The 20,497-nt window shown below is 42.2% G+C and overlaps 1 protein-coding gene across 4 annotated transcripts in view; it reads left to right on the top strand.

The window, feature by feature from the left end:
* Positions 1-20,497, top strand: part of OTUD7A (OTU deubiquitinase 7A) — a 316,185-nt gene that overhangs the window by 228,416 nt on the left and 67,272 nt on the right. For all 4 annotated transcript variants that reach the window (XM_073652917.1, XM_073652916.1, XM_073652915.1 and 1 more), the window contains 3 exons: positions 6,639-6,740; positions 9,467-9,594; positions 11,590-11,702. In XM_073652917.1, coding sequence (XP_073509018.1) covers positions 6,639-6,740; positions 9,467-9,594; positions 11,590-11,702 — 343 coding nt within the window. The remainder of the gene's footprint in view (positions 1-6,638; positions 6,741-9,466; positions 9,595-11,589; positions 11,703-20,497) is intronic.

Genomic DNA, 20,497 nt, shown 5'->3' with positions numbered 1-20,497 from the left:
GTATGGAATTGTTCAATAAAGGGCCCAAAATTAAGATAACATAGATGGGAGAGGTCTCTATGAATAGGAATTCCTAAGTATTTGATACCCTGTGAGGGCCAGGCAAAGGGAAAGTTGGACTGGATGGAATCCTATATGGATTTAGGGAGGGAGACATCGAGGGCCTCAGACTTCGCTGCATTGATTTTAAAATTTTACCATGTAACAAAGTGATCTATTTCAGCCATAACAGCAGGGATGGATATATGTGATTGAGTGATATATACTAGGACATCATCAGCAAATAGAGAGCACTTGTACTCGGTGCCTCCCACCTCAATCCACCTAATATTGGGGTTATGGCGAATTGATGAGAGCAGGTGCTCCGTCACTAGGATGTATAAGAGAGGGGACAGAGGACATCCCTGCCTTGTCCCATTGGTGATTGTGAAAGGTGATGAAAATGTTCTGACGCAACCCCTGGGCCTTGGGACACCCGGAGCCGGACCCTTTTTGGTGGATGCTGGTGGTTGTAGTCTTCGTGGCGGCGATCCGGTTCCGTGGCTCAGGGCGGTCAAACCAGTGGCGGAACTATTTATGTGGTTTTGATGTTTAAATGTCCGACTACGCCACCCGTGGATTGCGGTCAGAGTGAACCGCCGCTACAGGGCAGACCGCTAAGGCTGGTGTTGTGGGTGCAGCAGAGCGTAGCATAACTCCCCACGGGAGGAGTATAGCCTCAGGGCAGTGTATGCGGAGGATGGGGGTGATGGTGCAGGGCAGCAGCAGTAACGACACGGAGTCAGTGATGCAGTTCAGGGCCTTTACTCACAGTTCTTATTATCCAGACCACGTCTGCAGGTAACGGCTGCCCACGTCGTACTGTGCTCACCAGGTGAGGGGCTCAGACAACTCCCAGATAACTTTGGAGCGCTTCACAGGACCCCCTTTGTGTGTCCTTTGTCTGGCCTTTCTTACCAACACTTCTGTCCGGCTGCCTCGGGCCTCCTCTTGGTAAACTTGGCGCCAGTTTCCCTGACCCTATGTGGTGCCTTCCTAGCGGGTGGAGCAAGGGGCTGCGCCACATAAAATGTCAGAGCCTCCGGTTTCTAGCTGAGGGTCGTTTCCTGCCTCCACTAGTTCGGGGACCGGTCTCCCCCTTTGGCCTGACCCCTCCACGCAGGTGGATTCGGGCGTGCGGTGGTGACTCGCCCGTCCGCACCCCTGGGATCCCTTCATTCCTCGTTCCTGGAGCCTTCTCCGCTCCTCTTCCTTCCTTCTCCCTCTTGCAGGCCTGGGCCTCTGTTACTAGGCCCGCCTCCGGAGCAGAGCTCATGCAGAGCCCCTGCTCCCTGCCACTTCTGCTCAGACTTCTCTGCACTGAACTAAGATGGTGCCCACCTTTTATACTCCCTTCTCAATGCACCCAGGAACTGCTTCCTCCCTGCTCCTGCACTGCAGGGTTCCCCTTCCTCAGTGTTCCCTCCCCCCACTCCAGCCAGGGACAGGGACTGTCGTGCCCATCTCAGGGGCATATTGGTCGCCCTGCCCCACGGCAATGTGGTGTAATGCATGCAGGTGTCGGGTCCTGATCCACACTCCATCCTTATCTGAGAGTGAGATATCACACCTCTGGGTGAGGTGCAATACGTCTGTAGCAACCGAGCCCTCGGTGCTACAGTTCCATTTATCTTCAGCCTAGGTGACGTATTGTGATACAGGGCCGTGATTTTGGCTATAAAAGGGTCCCCTAGACCCCTACCCCAAGCTTTTTAAGAGAATCATATATGGCGTGCCAGGAGACTCTATGGAATGCTTTCTCAGCATCCAACGAGAGTATCTACTTACAAATTTTTAACTGCATCTAGCCCAGGAAATACTTTGTGCCTAGTAGCAGTGTCTGCTAGTCAGCGGATTATCCCGGCTGTTAAGCAAGCTACACCACCTGTAGTTTGGACACTTAATTTTTTCAAAGGAAATGCTTCGGGACCACGGGATACTCAGTGAAGAGCATCAGGAGGCACCCCAAGGCATAGGGGCTGGGACTGGCACTAGGATGCCTTGCGGTGGACAGCCGAGCTCGATCCTTATAAAAGCTTTTTAACTGCAGCAGCTTTAGTGGACGCTACTGGAGCTGGAATTACGCGGCTGCTGGCATGAGACTTGCCCTCCAATAGATCCTTGTAAATGGATTTAAAGTGTATTCATTCAAATTAGAGGGACAATTTAAATTAAAAAGCTTAGAGCTGCCTCCACCACAGGGGGGCTCTCTCGACCCACCAGCGGACAGGCACCAGTATTGGGAGAGGGGGGCTGGCCGTCAGGGTTCACCGCGGCTCTGGCACAAACCCGGCGACACGGAGGTGGCACGGGCAGGAGCGGACTGGCCGTGTCGGCTTCTCACTTTTTGGATTTTAGAAGGGCATGACATGCCTATATCTGTGTCTCCCCCTCCTTTTACTCCTCCACCTCTTTTCTTTTCGCATGACTATATGTACTTGTCACTTTTCCATGTGTTAGTTGTGTCTTCTGAGCAGTTTGTCAGCTTTTGGACACCTTTGAAGGTGTTTTCTATGTGTTTCTATGTGTTTTTGTTTGCCTGCCATTGGTTTTAACGGTGTTCGAAGGTGTTCGACGAACAGTTCGACGAACAGTTCGGCGAACACACGGGTGTTCGACGAACCGAACCGAACTCGAACACTACGGGGGTGGCTCAACACTAGTCATGATTCCGATCATTGAGTTATCACTGGAATTGGCCATTGGTGTCTTTTGGGAGTTTTTATTTCTTTATGACCAACCTTAGAGCTACTTGGAATGAGGCTTTTAGTGTTAGAATAAATAGTTTTTTGGCATTGGCATTTCTCATCATGTGTGTCAATGGCAATGCTGTAATAGCATGAAAAGCTTGCAGTATTCATATAGCGATTATAATGCTCTTTAGTTTCAGCCCCCCATGTATTAAAGGTTAGCTGTGACTTCTTAACAATGTTTTAATTTTAGCTCTTGTAGTTCAAGGACACCTCTAAGCAATGAATATGGCGGACACCTCTGGGAACATTTTCTAGAATTACATAAAACTGGAAAAATCTAATTCTGTAAAATACAGTATCAGGCAAGTCTTTATTAACTAGCCCTATGTCATACTTTGGGACCACTACACATAAATCTGATATCAGACCCCCGGCTACATACAGAGCAGTGAGAGAACGGTATGCCGGAATATTCACCTAAATGACCTTTCTGTACAGTGGCTCAGCTGAGAGTAAATGAACTAGTTCTAAGAAATAACCTCCATATGAAGTCCATGTTCTACTCCATACTCATTAGCATTTTTTACATCATTTTTTATTTTTGTATTCATGTATTTTTTTCACCAAATTCTTAAAAATGAAGCATGAGCTTCATGAATTTTGTGCAAAGTCAAAAAGGTCTTTTATTTGTGGCTTTAGTCTTTTTTTTGTGACTTCAGGAGGCTACATCACTCCCCATTCCTACATTTATTGCTCTTTGTACCCCTAGTCTTCTTCTCCATGGGTATTGCTACTTTCCCACTTTCTCTCTGAATCGCTAATCTGCTCTGACCTCCTCTCATATACTGGAGGAATTGAATGCATCTATTCTGTCTTCCAAGATGGCTATCGCTTATATATCCCATTTATGGCCTGATAAAGGGTTCATCACCTGAAACAGTGCTAAACTTCACTTTGCATGTTTGGATATGAGGGAAGCAAAATAACAAGCATTCGAAGACGTTCTTGTGCCTATCTATGGTGTGCTATTCCTCCAAACACTATTTGGTGAATTAGGGAGCAATGTGGTCTACTCCAGTGGAGCAAGCACCCGTTCTCTCTTTTGCTAAACAAATTGGAGGTTGATCGATACACTTGTTGCCTATGGGGTAATAATAGGACTTCTGAATATTCTTCTGTACAGATTAGAATGCATGAGTTTTAAGTCTAGCATTAGGCTTAGTGGACAGAGAGAAAATGATGGTAGGATGTTTTTTTAATATGGTTGGTTGGGTGAGAGGCCTATGACATACAAGCGCTTCTCACTAAATTAGAATATCATCAAAAAGTTAATTTATTTCAGTTCTTCAATACAAAAACTGAAACTCATATATTATATAGAGTCATTACAAACAGTGATATATTTCAAGTGTTTATTTCTGTTAATGTTGATGATTATGGCTTACAGCCAATGAAAACACAAAAGTCATTATCTCAGTAAATTAGAATACTTTATAACACCAGCTTGAAAAATGTTTTTAAAATCCGAAATGTTGGCCTACTAAAATGTATGTTCAGTAAATGCCCTCAATACTTGGTCCGGGCTCCTTTTGCATCAATTACTGCATCAATGCGGCGTGGCATGGAGGCGATCAGCCTGTGGCACTGCTGAGGTGTTATGGAAGCCCAGGCTGCTTTGATAGCAGCCTTCAGCTCGTCTGCATTGTCGGGTCTGGTGTCTCTCATCTTCCTCTTGACAATACTCCATAGATTCTCTATGGGGTTAAGGTCAGGCAAGTTTGCTGGCCAATCAATCACAGTGATACTGTTGTTTTTAAACCAGGTATTGGTACTTTTGGCAGTGTGGACAGGTGCCAAGCCCTGCTGGAGAATAAAAATTTCCATCTCCAAAAAGCTTGTCGGCAGAGGGAAGCATGAAGTGCTCTAAAATTTCCTGGTAGACGGCTGCGCTGACTTTGGTCTTGATAAAGTACAGTGGACCTACACCAGCACATGACATGGCTCCCCAAACCATCACTGATTGTAGAAACTTCACACTAGCTCTCAAGCAGCTTGGATTGTGTGCCTCTCCACTCTTCCTCCAGACTCTGGGACCTTGATTTCCAAATGAAATGCAAAATTTACTTTCATCTTAAAACAACACCTTGGACCACTGGTCAACAGTCCTGGTCTTTTTCTCCTTGGCCCAGGTAAGACGCTTCTGGCGTTGTCTATTGGCCATGAGTGGCTTTACACAAAAAATGCGACACTTGTAGCCCATGTCCTGGATACGTCTGTGTGTGGTGGCTCTTGAAGCAATGACTCCAGCAGCAGTCCACTCCTTGTGAATATCCCCCAAATTTTTGAATGGCCTTTTCTTAACAATCCTTTCAAGGCTGCGGAAATCCCGGTTGCTTGTGCACCTTTTTCTGCCACACTTTTTTCTTCCACTCAACTTTCCATTAATTTGCTTCGATACAGCACTCTGTGAACAGCCAGCTTCTTTAGCAATGACCTTTTGTGGCTTACCCTCCTTGTGGAGTGTGTCAATGACTGTCTTCTGGACATCTGTCAAGTCAGCAGTCTTCCCCATGATTGTGAAGCCTACTGAAACAGACTAAGGGACCTTTTTAAATGCATCGAAAGCCATTGCAAGTGTTTTTTAATTATTCTATTTTACTGAGATAATGACTTTTGTGTTTTCATTGGCTGTAAGCCATAATCATCAACATTAACAGAAATAAACACTTGAAATGGATCACTCTGTTTGTAATGACTCTATATAATATTTGAGTTTCACTTTTTGTACTGAATAATTGAAATAAATTAACTTTTTGATGCTATTCTAATTTAATGAGAAGCACTTGTAGCTCCTTTTTTTACCCAAAGTAGCATTACCTGGCTGTAAGGCTTCCTATCTCAGCTGGTGTTTTCCAGCCAACCAGTACCCTGTCTTATACCTTAGTTTAAGGGATAAACTGCTGTCTATAGATAAGTGTCTCTTTCATTTGGAGAAGACTCTTTGGATAAAATTTCGAGACATTATTTAATAGGTTTGACAATGTCATACAAGGTAGCCAACTACAGGTGAGACTAGAAGGACAGTTTTCTCCCTTCTTGAGGAGAGCTAATTTTTCCACCTTTTATTAAAGCATCATTTCTAGGTAAAAAAAAAATTCTGTACAATAGATTTTTTTCTTTCATTTGTGACCTGACAAACTCATTACCCACTAACCTTTCCTCACCTTAAAGTAGATATAGATTAACGCATTAAAGGGAATCTGTCAGTAGGTTTTTGCTACCTTATCTGTGAGCAGCATAATGTAGAAAAAGTTGGGACACAATCCGAATTCTTAGATGTATCATAGCTGAGAAAGCTAACCCTGCCACACCAGGCTCTCTGTGTACATTGTCTATTGACAATGAGCTGCTTATCACAGGAGGGGCGGAGTTGGACAACTTGGCAGGAGGCACCTAGTCAGGGCAGTGATAGTCTCCTGGTGATAAAACCTTCATTGTAAGTAAAGAGCACACAGCCTAATAATTGACACATTGTTGAATTCAGTGTTTTAACCCCTACCTCATGTTGTGCTCTAAGTAAATAGCAAAAACCTATTGATAGATTCCCTTAAATTGATATAAGCTCATTTTTCCTCATTAGAACTGTGATACTGGACTGATACTAATGGCAAATTCAGTTCAATAGGGAAACTTTTATAATTATGTGCAGAGGATCAAATTCCATGAGTAATTAGCAATCTTTTATCACTGATCATTTTCTGCATTCACGATGGCAATTGCTTCATGTAAATATGGAAATTTACCTTTTATGTATTACACACAATCACACACACTGGGTATAATGTTCTTTAACCAATATCACCTTTATCTGGCAGTTATCTAAGTATTTCTATAATTTTTCCCAAGGGAGACTCAACTGGTGGTCTACAAACTGCTCAAGTTGCAAACGTCTGCTGCCATTAGCTACAACTGGTGATGGGAATTGCCTTCTACATGCTGCTTCTTTGGGTAAGATCCAGACCTCTGCTTCTGTTCAGCACGATGTCTGGCTTCTTTGCACTTCTTTACCATAATATAAAATGCCCTCACACTCAAATGTTCATAATTTAGTATATGTTCTCCTTACTAACTTACATCTGTACATCAGTATCCATCTTCCAGAAATAATAAAATACTGCTAAAATGTCTGAATTCAACATTGGGGTGGCTGTGAATTATTGTACTAAAGTTAATGTATCACATTGGATTGGACAATTAAAGAAACACTCCCATCAAAATGTTTATCCTCTTATGATAACTGTAATATATTATTATATAGCACTGTGTACTTACAGTACTTACAATTGCTCATTTTGCCTTTCTACCCAGCTAATTCTTCTCTTTTCCATTAGGTCTATGACATTACGTGATTAAAAACTGACTAGCTGAATTCTTCTAAGCTCTATGTAGCGACAGGAGGTCAATGTTCCCTGTATGAATCAGATGTCACTGCAAAAGTCAATGGCAGGGGAGGGGTGGGTCAGGCGTTGAAGAGGAGAATGATTTCTGCAGGGACAAAAGACTTCTTGTTTCTACATAGAGCACAGAGAAGAATTAGCTGGGTAGAAGGTCAAAATGAGCAATTGGAAGTGCACAGTGTTATGTAATATGATGATTGCAATATATTAAGAGGATAAAAACTTTGATGGGAGGAGTGCTTCTTTAAGCTAAAAAAATATTTTAACTTAAGGACAATGTTTTTGATTTTAATCTCCATTTTCTTTTTTTGTCATTGGAACTCGGTGGAAGAGTGAGGCCAAACGCAACCCAACAGATTCACTATACTCTACACCAGAAAGTGGAGTAAATTATAGTAGAAATCTATTACACTATACTGCGTATAGCTGGCTTAGATTTTTGAACATGCTGATGTCACACTACTTTTTTGGGGGTAGGTGGGGGGTGATCTGACTGGTCAGTGTGAGGGAGGGAGATGGAGGTGACAGGCAAGCGATCAGAAATAATCTTTATTGTAGTTCATGTTGGTTAAAGGTGAGAAGACACAGGGGATGAAATATGGAAAGGAGCACAGGAGAAACAACACAGGGAACAACACACCAGTTGGATTCAGAAGGTGAAGTAAGGGTTAACCCTCTAAGGCCGGGGTCACACGGGCGTATTTAAAAATCGGTCCTATTCTCGTCCAGAAAAGTGGGACGATTTTTTTCTCACTTGTCATCCTTGTGTAGTCTGTATGCAATCTGTTTTTTTACCCAGCAGCTGTTAATCTTTTACAGGGTCATTTACAGTTTCCTACCTTACAGAATTGCAATGTAGTCCTAAACATCGGATACCATACTGATGGTCCGTATGGCACGTGATTTTTTTTTTCTCACACTGAACCAATTTCGGAGTGAAATAGTAGCATGCTGCAAATTTTTCCTCATGCCGAATACAGCTGAGAAAATATCTGCAGATCTGCACTGTCTCATTGAATAACATTGGTCTCAGTGCAATCCCTCTTTTTATCAGAGTGCCATCGTCCGATTTTTGCGCTTATGTGAGCGAGTCCTAACACACAGAAAGGTGAAGAGGAACAGATCTGACATTTTATTATCCAATAGGTCAGGGAAGGGGGGCACAGTCTAGCACTGAGGAATGGAGGAGGACCAGAGAAGAGTTTATCCTGGAAGGCTACAAGCAGTAGACGTGACGGGTGTGCCTTATTGTTGAGCACAGTCTTCATCAGGAATACTTCGACAAAGCTTTGTTTTATCACCTATCAGCCTGAATTGACAGGAGAAGTCGCAGGGACAACAACTACGTATTTGCTGCTCTTCTTGCACTTAAGCAGCAGTTCTAGCTGTGCTCCGATTGTTCGGGCATTAATGAAGGCAGTGTCTATGTGACCAAGACAGCAAATCACGTCTCCTGCCACCTGCTAGATCTCCTCTAATACTGCACAAACAGCTTCTCCTGGCCACCCCACCAGCTTCCTCTCAAGTACGAGCTGCTCTACCCAAGAGAGAAGCTCAGCTGTTCTCCTATTAATCCTGCAGTATACTCACCATTGGCAAAAAAGAAAACCCTCCCAAGAGGAGCGGAGGCACAGCTATATATATATATATATATATATATATATATATATATATATATATATATATATATATATATATATATATATATATAATATTTATTTAGATTTTGTTTGTCTTATTTTGTGGTTGTGACATTTTGTATTATATTTTCTGCACGTGATTATCGGGGTCAGCCATATTGCCTAACAGTCTTTAGAGATATGACACATGGGCATGTGAAAGTTTTCTAGGAATCCTCTGTGATCTATGCAGAGGTCCCATTACTGAGAGAGAGCGAGGATGATGATATTATTCTACTGAAAAGTGTTTTCGACAGACCAGGTAGTGTCAGCGTATTAGTATGCATGGCCATGAAAATGGAAATATTTTTATTTTATATAAAGTAGATAGTGACATGGGTCATTAAAAAAACAATACCTACAAAGGTAATAATATGTTTGGCAAAATTAATTTAAACAATAAACCAGTCTCTCTTGACACATTCCCTTTAATTGTAGTTGATATTATTAGCATCTATGTCCTTATCTCTTAATGCTCCCGCTATCTACATACAGCATGTCAGAAGAAGAGAGAAGCCGACCATTGAGGCTTTTAGCTTAAGATATAGTATCTGTGTATTTAATTTTTTTCAGTAAATTACTTTGTCTTCTACAATAGGAATGTGGGGATTTCACGATCGAGATCTTGTTCTGAGGAAAGCTCTTTATACCATGATGAGAAGTGGGGCAGAGCGGGAAGCACTGAAGAGACGGTGGCGGTGGCAGCAGACACAACAGAATAAGGAGGTATTGATTTCTGGCTTCTTAGCTCCTGCTGCTTGTACACATAAAGGCATCTGTAAGAACTTTCTTATAACCGCTTCATTACCCAACAAAGACACCAGTCTACAGCGACACTGTAATTGGACTCTAGTGGGTTCCTTTGCATTTACCAGATTTTACCTTTCCTGCCGGCTCAGAACTACATGCTCTTGAGTCTTCGTAAAGTCATGCCAAGGTCACTCCGTAGGATGCCTCAAGAGTGTTGGCAGTGGTGTTTTCCACTGGAAGACCAACTATAACTAAATTATTATGTACATTATTAATGGTAAAAGAATGACCGGGGAACGCAGCTACTGAACATCAATTATTACATTGGTCCTTATTATAGCAGAGTTATGTATTACAGCAGCATAAACCTATACTGGGTAACCAGAGCGATTAGATTTGCAAGTTTCGGAGCACAGAGGTTTCTTCTTTAGGCAGATTTCTAAAAGATTGACAGAAGTCTGAGCTAAAGAGTTCTCCTCTGGTGCAATGTTAATGTGGGCATTTGTAGTAATCATAGTATCTTGGCTAAAAATAATGACTTCCTAGAAATTGTTATGGAAGAAAAAGTACAGACTCACTTGAAAAGTACTTCTCAAAGGAGTCTTTCCGGATTTTTAAAAGGAATGTGACAGGAGATTCATGCTTCTCAAACCATGGCCTGCGTAAATCAGACTGTGTGATTGCTGCCAGGTATGTTTTACTTTTTAACACAACAGTGCTTCAGAGAAAACAGTTTGAAAAGCCGGCCGGGGACCATTCTTCTCAGATGACTAGTCCGAGACTGGTCCCCAGTGGCTTCTCTCTTCCCCTCTTCCTTTAATTGGCAGGTCTCTCTATATGTGTGTATAGGGAGAGACCTGTCAGTGTAGGGAAGCAGGGTCGGGAGAAGCCACTGAGGACCAACCTTGGACTAGTCATTCAAGACGCATGGTCCATGGGTGGTTCTTCAAGGTATGTTTTCTCTGAAATGCCACAAGATTTCACAGTAAAACATAACAGCTGTAATAACGAAGTCAGCCTCTGATTCATGCTGCCCAAACCACAGGTTCTTGGGTCATTAATAGTCTGCCCACTACTATTCTGATATTGATGGCCTATCCTATAGATTGATCATCATAATTTTCAATCTAGAAATCTCCATGCACTGTATGGGCCAATGCTGAGATACAAGCCACAGCCAGCATCAGGAGTGGCGCTGTTTATGAAAGAAAGCTGCCATGTTTTTAATTTTTTTTTCAACCCATGAAAGCTTTTATTTTTAGGTGAGATACACCAATATGAACTGTAAATGTTTATTACTGTTTTCTTTGATTTTAACAGGAACCTGTCACCAGGTCTCCCATATAAAAGCCTTTGCCAACACATTTCTCAGCCTTTTAAAGTACCCTTAAGCAAGCCTCATGATCCCCTGGCAGCGCCATATACCTTTATAAAATTGTTTAAAAAAGAACGTTGACGTCGTCCTGCACCACATTCTGTATACAACGCCCCACCACCTATGATTGACATATACATTCAGCAAAGTCTCACTTATGAACAGAGTCTCTGCACTTGTAGGCTTGAGGCTTAGCCAGGTGTGTGGAAGAAGTCATCCACCATAATAATAGGCAGAGAAATTGCATTACAAGGCAGAAAGGAGGCACCGAGTATCGGACCACTTGGCGCTCATTAGAATACTGCACAGGATCATTTCTAAAGCTTGTTTTTATAAGGTATGTGGCACTGCCAGGGTGAAATAGAGGGCTTGTTAGGAGTAAATTAAAAGGTTGAGGAATGTGGTGCAAAAAAACCCTGGTAGAACTCGTATGAGAAAAACTGAAGTGTGAATGAGCCCTAAGTCAGTGTATCGATCAGTGGTAGTCAATAATGAGCAGCAGTTCCAGAAATCCAGCATAAAAGCAGGTCCAATAAATGTCTTTATATTATAGAACTTGGCCTCAGTTTGTTCTCAGTTTGACCTTTTCTTTTCAGTCTGGACTGGTTTACACAGAAGATGAGTGGGAGCGGGAGTGGAACGAGCTGTTAAAGTTGGCCTCCAGTGAGCCTCGATCACACTTCAGCAAGAACGGAGGCTCTGGTGGTGGGTAAGTTTTCTCTGTTCAGGCATATCATTAGATTACCTTTGGATGGCTGTCATTTGTTTTCTGTGCAGAAATATAAATTCATAGTTTAAAATACTAAATGCAACTAACATGTAATGTATTTTTTTCCCCTTATTTATCTTGGTAATGGTCATAATATTTTTTATACTTGTTATATTGGAAATAGTTATTTAATTAATTTACATAAGGATTCATTTACAGAGTAACCGTAAGGAGCAGGAAGACACAAACATTGTGCTGCAAATTCTCCTGAAACAACATAGACATTTTTGAGCACCATCTGCCATCTCCTATCTCACTAATGGGAAAATCTGTATTCTCCCGAGTCAGACTTTACCCATGAATTGAGAATTTTGAGAATGAATGAACAGTTCAGGCGGAGAAAGAAGCAGATCTCTCTGATACGATATGTTACAAAGTTTCATGTTTTCACATGTACTATTGATTTATAAAAGAAAAAAAAAACAAAACAATGGTTACTCTTTAAGATTAGAGGAGGGCCAAAACAGGTTTTATACATTGCATGTATGTTGACGACTAATATGTTTTTAAAACTGCTGCCACCTATTTCGCCACTGTCAATTACTCTTTTTAATGTTTTCTGTTCCTTGGTAAATTAATCCAACCTTCAAATTGTCAGATTTTCTATATTTCTTTTAGTCGGCTCTTCTTGTTATATGTGCAGATTCCCTCAATCTTCATTTACCTAAATGTATGCTTCTTGACTTATTTGTCTGTTTAAATTGACTATACCCTAAATCTAGTTAATGTAAAAAAATCCTAAAAGACAATAAAGCACCATTTTAAACAATCTTGCACTGTTTACACCAAAAGATGTACAATTTCCATCTTTTTTTCATTCCTTGTGTCCTCATCAGTACCAATGTCTATGATATTGTTTTCTTGTATAATCCCCAGTAAATTCTCTCGTCAGTTTCCTTCCCCTTCTAGCAGCCATAAATATAGTCCCCAGTAAGTTGTCTAATCGGTCAGCATTAATACCAATTTAAGGACAGAGATTACAAAAATGTAGATTGTCCCTATCTGCCCCATTTTATGGACTAGGCCTCTGGAAATGCAGTTGCACAGCACAGATAATGCCGCTAGGCACTGAGCCATTTGTTGCAACTAATTCCAACATGTTTACAGCTGCTTTAGTCCTCTTAGTATTCATAGTACTAGATATGAAAGTTTCTCTGCTAAGTACAGCTTGGGAAGTACCTCTACAGTATGTCAGTGATCTTCATCCTGCACCTTGCAATCTGTTTTGAAACTACTCTTTTCATCTTGCTCTGAAAGTCTGTAGTTGCAAGATTAGGTTAAAAGGACTGTTTCATCTTCTTTTTTTCTTGCTTGTCGGGACCGGTGTACTCCTGAAGATTGATGGTTAAAGGGGAACCTGTCACTAGGTTTTTCCCGTTATAGCATATGGCCACCACCTTTCAGTATTTTGTAATGCTGAATACAAGTCTCCAAGTTGCCCAACAAAACAAAAAAGACCTTTTATTATACTCACCTACGAGGAGGTTCAGTCTGATGGGCCGCCGCTGGTCTAGGTCCAGCACTTCTGCTCTTCTTGCGATCGACGTCCTCCTTCTCTGCTTCGTGTGGGTGACGCATCTTATGTCATCCACTTAGTGTTCCCCATCGCGCTCCTGCGTAGGTGTACTTCTCATCTGCCTTATTGAGGGCAGAGCAAAGTACTGTAATCCACATGCGTCGGCGCTCTTTGGACTTTCCTCGCACGTGCGCAGAACAATACTTTGCTGTGCCCTCAGCAGGGCAGAGAGAAGTACGCCTACAGAGGAGAACGATGGGGAACATTGTGTGGATGACATAGGACATGTCATCCACTCGAAGCAGAGAAGGATGGTGATCGCAAGAAGAGAGGAGGCACCGGATCTAGACCAGCGACATCCATCGGACTGGACCGCCTCGTAGGTGAGTATAATAAAATATTTTTTTTGCAGGCGGCTTGGAGACTTATCTACATCATTGCAGAAATGCTGTAATACCTGAAAGGTGGTGGCCATAGGTTATATTGGAAAAACCTGGTGACAGCTTCCCTTTAAGACCAGTGGTCTGGTCACCCCACTGGTCTGACTTGTGCCCTCTTCCATGTTGCAAGCCATGGAAGCTTTACTTTTCCTATGCTACAAAGGCACAGTGCTCTTTGCCTAGGAAACCGGCCACCTTTGATAGACTGCAGAGGTGACTGGTGAGCTTGGCAATGAGCAGTACATAATAGAATTAAAAATCCCTCGAGAACAACGAAGATCTGTAATCAAATTTTACCCATTTAAAAAGTTAAGACAACTCCGTTAAAGCTTGCAATGTCTTCTAATAATCACTGCTATCCTTTTTAATGCTAGAGGTTAAAGAGCCTCAGCACAACCTTGCAGACTATCCTCTTGTGACTCTCAACTGTGTAAAAAATTATTATTTCATTTATTTTATAGAAGCTTCATTATTTGGAGCATTTTTAAAATAATTAAATTTTTTATGTTTTGCACAATTGAGGTTCACATTTGGTAGATAGTCTATAGAATATATATTATTTAGTAGCAACTAACCTATATAGGGAAATAAGCGTGAATTGCAAGGCCTGTATGTATATTCATGATGAATGCAGAAAAAAAGACTCCTATAGTAACTACTGGGAAGAGCAGATATTTATAAATGACATTGGTGCAACTGCTGGAAAACCTGACTGTATGCAAATGAATCTGCACTGGAAATGTAAAATGAACGGCACTGCAGTAACCGCTCATCACATAAAAGAACAAGGTTTCACAGTAAATTAGCCATAATTACTTGCAATACTGATTTGTTATTTTTCTTATACAGATTCTCATAAAGAGACATGGTGGTTTTATATAACTTGTGTTTGTCAGATAATAGATGATTGTATAAATTCTGATTTATGTCTATAGATCAGATACATATAGTTTAGTTAAAAGTCATAACCAACAGAACTGCACGTTGCACAAATCCTCCAGACTTAAGTCTTTTCACAAACTAGTCTGCCATGAACAGCCTGTAATCTGCTCTCATGTACAGGCACTGTGGAGGTTTGCAGCACTGTCACGCACACATATGTCCATCCTTGCCTTGCCCGTGGTTTAATATATCTCAATATGAGTAAAACCAAATTAATAGGCTTAAAAAAAAAAAAATTGTGTGGCTTATCGGGCACTGTTTTATTTGTTAGGATAAAAAATTACTGTATTTGTGTTGTGAGGAATTGGAGTCTATAATAGTATTTGCATATACAGTCATGGCCGAAAGTGTTGGCACCCTTTAAATTGTTCTAGAAAATGACGTACAGTACAGACCAAAAGTTTGGACACACCTTCTCATTTAAAGTTTTTTCTGTATTTTCATGACTACTGTATGAAAATTGTACATTCACACTGAAGGCATCAAAACTATGAATTAACACATGTGGAATTATATACTTAACAAAAAAGTGTGAAACAACTGAAAATATGTCTTATATTCTAGGTTCTTAAAAATAGTCACCTTTTGCTTTGTTGACTGCTTTGCACACTCTTGGCATTCTCTTGATGAGCTTCAAGAGGTAGTCTCCGGAAATGTATTTCTCACTGAAAATTATTGCAAATACACATGTTTATTTCCTTTGTGTGTATTGGAACAACACAAAAAAAAAACAGAGGAAAAAAGGCAAATTGAACAAAATTTCACGCAAAACCCCAAAAATGGGCCGGACAAAATTGTTGGCACTTAATATGTGATTGCACACCCTTTAGAGTAAATAACTGCAATCAATCGCTTCCTATAGCCATCAACAAGCTTCCTACACCTCTCAACTGGAGTTTTGGACCACTCTACTTTTGCAGACTGGTCCAGGTCTCTCATATTTGAATGGTACCTTCTCCCAACAGCAATTTTAAGAGCTCTCCACAGGTGTTCAATGGCATTTAGATTCCGACTCATTGTTGGCCACTTCAGAACTCTCCAGCGCTTTGTTTCCATCCATTTCTGGGTGCTTCTGGAAGTATGTTTGGGGTCATTGTCCTGCTGGAAGATCCATGACCTAGGACGCAAACCTAGCTTTCTGACACTGGGCACTTCATTGCGACCTAAAATCCTTTGGTAATCTTCAGATTTCATTATGCCTTGCACAAAGTCAAGGCACCCAGTGCCAGAGGCAGCAAAACAACCCCAAAACATCTTTGAACTTCCACCATATTTGACTATAGGTACTGCATTATTTTCTTTGTGGGGCTCATTCTGTTTTCGGTAAACAGTAGAATAATGTGCTTGTCCAAAAAGCTTTATCTTGGTCTTCTTTATCCACAAGACTCTTTCCCAGAAGGATTTTGGCTTACTCACGTACATTTTGGCAAACTGCGGTCTAGCATTTTTATGTCTCTGTGTCAGCAGTGGTTTCCTCCTGCATCTCCTCCCATAGCATTTAATTTCCTTCAAATCTCAATGGATAGTTCGTGCTCACACTGATGCACCCTGAGCCTGCAGGACACCTTGAATTTCTTTGAAACTTAATTGGGGCTGCTTATCCACCATCCGGACTATCCTGTGTTGCAACCTTCAATTTTTCTCTACTGTCCATATTCAGAGAGATTAGCTACAGTGCCATAGGTTTTAAACTTCTTGATTATGTTGCCCACTGTAGACAAAGGAACGTCAAGATTTCTGGAGCTGGACTTGTAACCTTGAGATTATTGATATTTTTCAACAATTTTGGTTCTCAAGTCCTCAGACAGTTCTCTTCTCCTCTTTCTGTTCTCCATGCTTAGTGTGGCACACACAGACACAAAATACAGAGATTGAGTCTTCTCCTCTTTTTATCTAGTTTCAGGTGTGATTTTCATATTGCCCGCACTTGTTACTTGCCACAGCTGAGTTTGAACGAGCATCACATGCTTGAAACATAGTTGTTCACCCACAATTTTGGAAAGGTGCCAACAATTTTGTCCAGCCCATTTTTGGGGTTTTTGTGAAATTATGTCCTCTTTGCCTTTTTTTTCTTCTGTTCGTTTGTGTTTTTTCCTATACACACAAAGGAAATAAACGTGTATACCAAAACATAAATAAATAATGGGAAGCTTTGCAGGCCATCATCTGTATGTGGGGTAACTGTGGAGGTAGTCAAACTGTGTGTGGTTCTGTGGGGGAGGTCATACTATGTAGAGGACTGTTGGGGGGGGGCATTTTACTGTTTGAATGGCTGTGTGGGGGCCATTATACTGTGTGGAGGGATGTATGGGAGCTGTTATACTGTATGGAAGGCTGTGTTATACTGTGCAGGAGCCATTACACTGTGTGGAGGGCTATGGGGGACCTTTATACTTTGTGGGAGCCATTTTACTATGTGGAGGGCTGTATGAGGGCCATTATACTTTGTGTAGGGCTGTTCAGAGGTCATTATACTGTGTGAAGGCTGTTATACTGTGTGGGTCTATCTTACTGTGGGGGAGCCAACATACTGTCATGTGGGACTGCGGGCCATTATACTATGTTGGGGGTCACTGGGGGCTTCAATGTGTGTGAAGGAACATTGGGGACATTACTGTGTTAGGGCACTGTAGGGGCATCATACTGTAAGTGTGGAGGGTACTGTAGAGTAATTCATTGTGGGGGTATCAAACTGTGTTGGGGGGGCATTTTTGATTTGGCCTCAGACTGGGGGGGGCATGAAAGGATATCATAGTAGCTTAGAACACTAATGTGCTTCAGTAGGGGCAAAATTTCTTTAACTGCTGCAATAATTGTCCCTTTCTTTGTCTTCAAGGGCACAGTCAGATGGCCGTATAACATGGACGACGATTGCATCGTAATGCTCGGACTGGCTCTCTGCTCTCCTTACCCCAGCATAACCACATGTATTTCTATGCAGCTGTCACGCTCGGGTCAGGAGAGCATTGCGATTCGATCGTCGTCCGTGTTTTATGGCTGTCTGACTGCACGCTAAGAGTCTGGAGCTATACCCTTCTGTGATTATTCAGTGTGACCTCGCTTACACTGCCAATTAGGACTTCTGCTATGAGACCCCATGATTTCTATGTATGCCCTAGCTGTAACTTTACTGTTTAGCAACATAGCTTTTCATAGAAGACAGTGGAGATGCATTGAAGTATATTTCTATGCATAAAAAAGCATACCGTAACTGGCTTAGTATGTGTGGCTGTACATGGTGCTGCTTCTGATAATGCACAGTCTGATACATGCATCTATCATTAATAAAAAATATTGGTCGCTTCAGTTTTCTAAATGCAGACTCTTTATTTACAGTGCCTATAACTCATGTGGCTAGAAATTAGGACAGGATGTTACTGCTAAAATAGCAATGCTTGCCTGATTCGCTCTCCTTGAGTTTGTACAGTGCCGTGGGTTGAGCGCTGTGTGGGCTGTCTGATAGTACCTGTGCTGCATAGAAGTCTAGTCATAGCGAGAATCGTGATAATGGGGTCTTAAACTTCTTTGAGCTCTTCAGTAGCCTCTCTACCTAATCTAATTTGCCAAAGCAACTTTTTTTTTTAAATATTGTGTCATATATTTGTAAAGAAAAGTGTCTGTTAGGAAACAATGTAGCGAATACAAAAGGAAATTAACAGGAAGGTGTTGATGTGAACTTCATAACGAAACCCTAGTTTTCTGTATTAGGCCGGGTTCAAACGGCCATAGTTCATGATTTATAAACAGACGCAATGCGCAGGCTGACCAAAGGTCTCCCGATCCTAACCTACAGCCTCATATTTGTCTATGAGGCTTTAAGTTTTGATCATTAGACCTGCAGTCAGTCCATGCATTGCAGTCCATGTACAGTCCGTGTAATACAATCGTCTGCAGCCGGCCTTAGTCATATGTCGTTTGAGTTCCAAGAGCTAGTGCCACCCTCGAATTGTTCCAAGTACTGGTGCTCACAGTAACTACACAGCGATGCTACTATTCTACATGTGTGCCCATGGAGAAGTGTAAGCACAATACTATAAACATGGACTTCCCCCTGCTATAGTCACTGCCACACAGAATTACCAATAATGTTATGGCTGGCACCTAACAGTATACAGTTAGTGATCTTGTACTACAAAACACATCTCCTATGTGTTCCTATACTGCTTTCCAATTCTCCCTTTCTCCTACAAACCAAAAACTATCGGAAGCAGGGACGTACATAGAAATCACGGGGCCCCATAGCAAAATTTCTAATTGGGCCTACCCTACCCCTGCAATAAAATATATTTGGCAGTATCATAGTCCATAGGCACACTCACTGAAGGGCATACTGCCCAACATTTAAAGACCGGTTTAAGGATATGTATTGCGTCACAAACACAGTAATTCTGCCCCTACTGAAGCCTCTTGATGTTCTCACCTGTAAAAATACCCCTTTCATGACCCCCATAGTGTTTGATGTCCCCCACACACAGTATGATACCCTCACATTGAAATCCACTACACAAATGACCCCCATAGTACCCCCCGCACACAGATTATGATGCCCTCAACAAAATATAGTGATGCCACAGTGCCCCCAACATAGTTTGATTCCTGAATGGTGCTCCCTTCACACATTAAGATGCTACCACAGTGCCACCAACACAGTATAATATCCCCTCAGTGAAACCCCAACACTGTAAAATGCCAGATAGTCCCCTCACACAGTAGAATACCCTCAACACAGCATGATGCAACTAAAGTGCCCCCCATCCAACATGATGTCTCTATAGTTCTCCCACACTCATCCTATCCACAATATGATGGCCTCCACAGACTCCTCATTTACAGTATGATGGCCCCCTTAGTTTGATTGCCCCCACAGCTTCCCACACAATATGAATCCTATAGCCTCCCCACACAGTATCATGGCCCCCACATCCCTCTCCCCCACACAGTATAATGGCCTCCAAAGCTACCCAAACATTGTATCATGAACCCCCACACACATATACATATGACCATTGTCCCCATAGCGCGCTTTTCCCCCACCCACACACACTGCATTATGGCCATTACAGCTCCCACTACACATTTCATGGCCCCCACAGCTCCCCTTAAACAGTATGATGCCCTCACTGTTCACCACAAGCAGATTGACACCTGCACAGTCCCCGACCCACAGTATCCTGGCCTCCACACAGTATCATGGGCCCACGAAATACAGCATCATAACCCCACTCACAGTATTATGGCCCCCACAGGATCATGGCCCACAGCCCCTCCCCTGGACACTGTATCATGGCCATCTGAAACACAGCATCATAGCTCCCACATACAGTATATTGACTCCTACAGCCCCTCAACACACAGCATCATGACTCCAACACACAATATCATACACTAACACACAGTATGATGCCCCTCAACCCTCCATACTCAGTATTATCATCCATACGCACAGCATCGTAGCCCTCACAGTCCCATACACACATTATTATGGCCCCCATGCACAGTATGATACCCCCATAAACAGTAACATGGCCCTCACAACACTCCACACACAGCATGATGCCCCCATAGTTTCCCCCACAAGTAAAGACAACATTAAAAAAATTCAAAACAACTTTCCTCGTTCCAATCCCCCTATGCTCTAAGGGTCCGCACAGTAGTCACAATCAAATGACATCATCGCGCGTGCAGCACCGAGACTCAGGCGCACCGGTGGAATAGGGAGGCGACAGCTTGATGTTACATAGTTTTCTTCAACTATGTGTGCACCATTAAAGTTGAGACACAGGGCAGTGAGGGCACCTCCCGATTCACAGACCCCATAGCGGCTGCATGGTGTGCCA

Source organism: Phyllobates terribilis, unplaced genomic scaffold (assembly GCF_046119375.1).
Source record: "Phyllobates terribilis strain yellow unplaced genomic scaffold, ASM4611937v1 Scaffold_11__3_contigs__length_659146591, whole genome shotgun sequence".
NCBI classification, from domain to species: Eukaryota; Metazoa; Chordata; class Amphibia; order Anura; family Dendrobatidae; genus Phyllobates; species Phyllobates terribilis.
The sequence above is the reverse complement of the archived record's forward strand: the minus strand, read 5'-3'. Positions and strand labels throughout refer to the sequence as shown.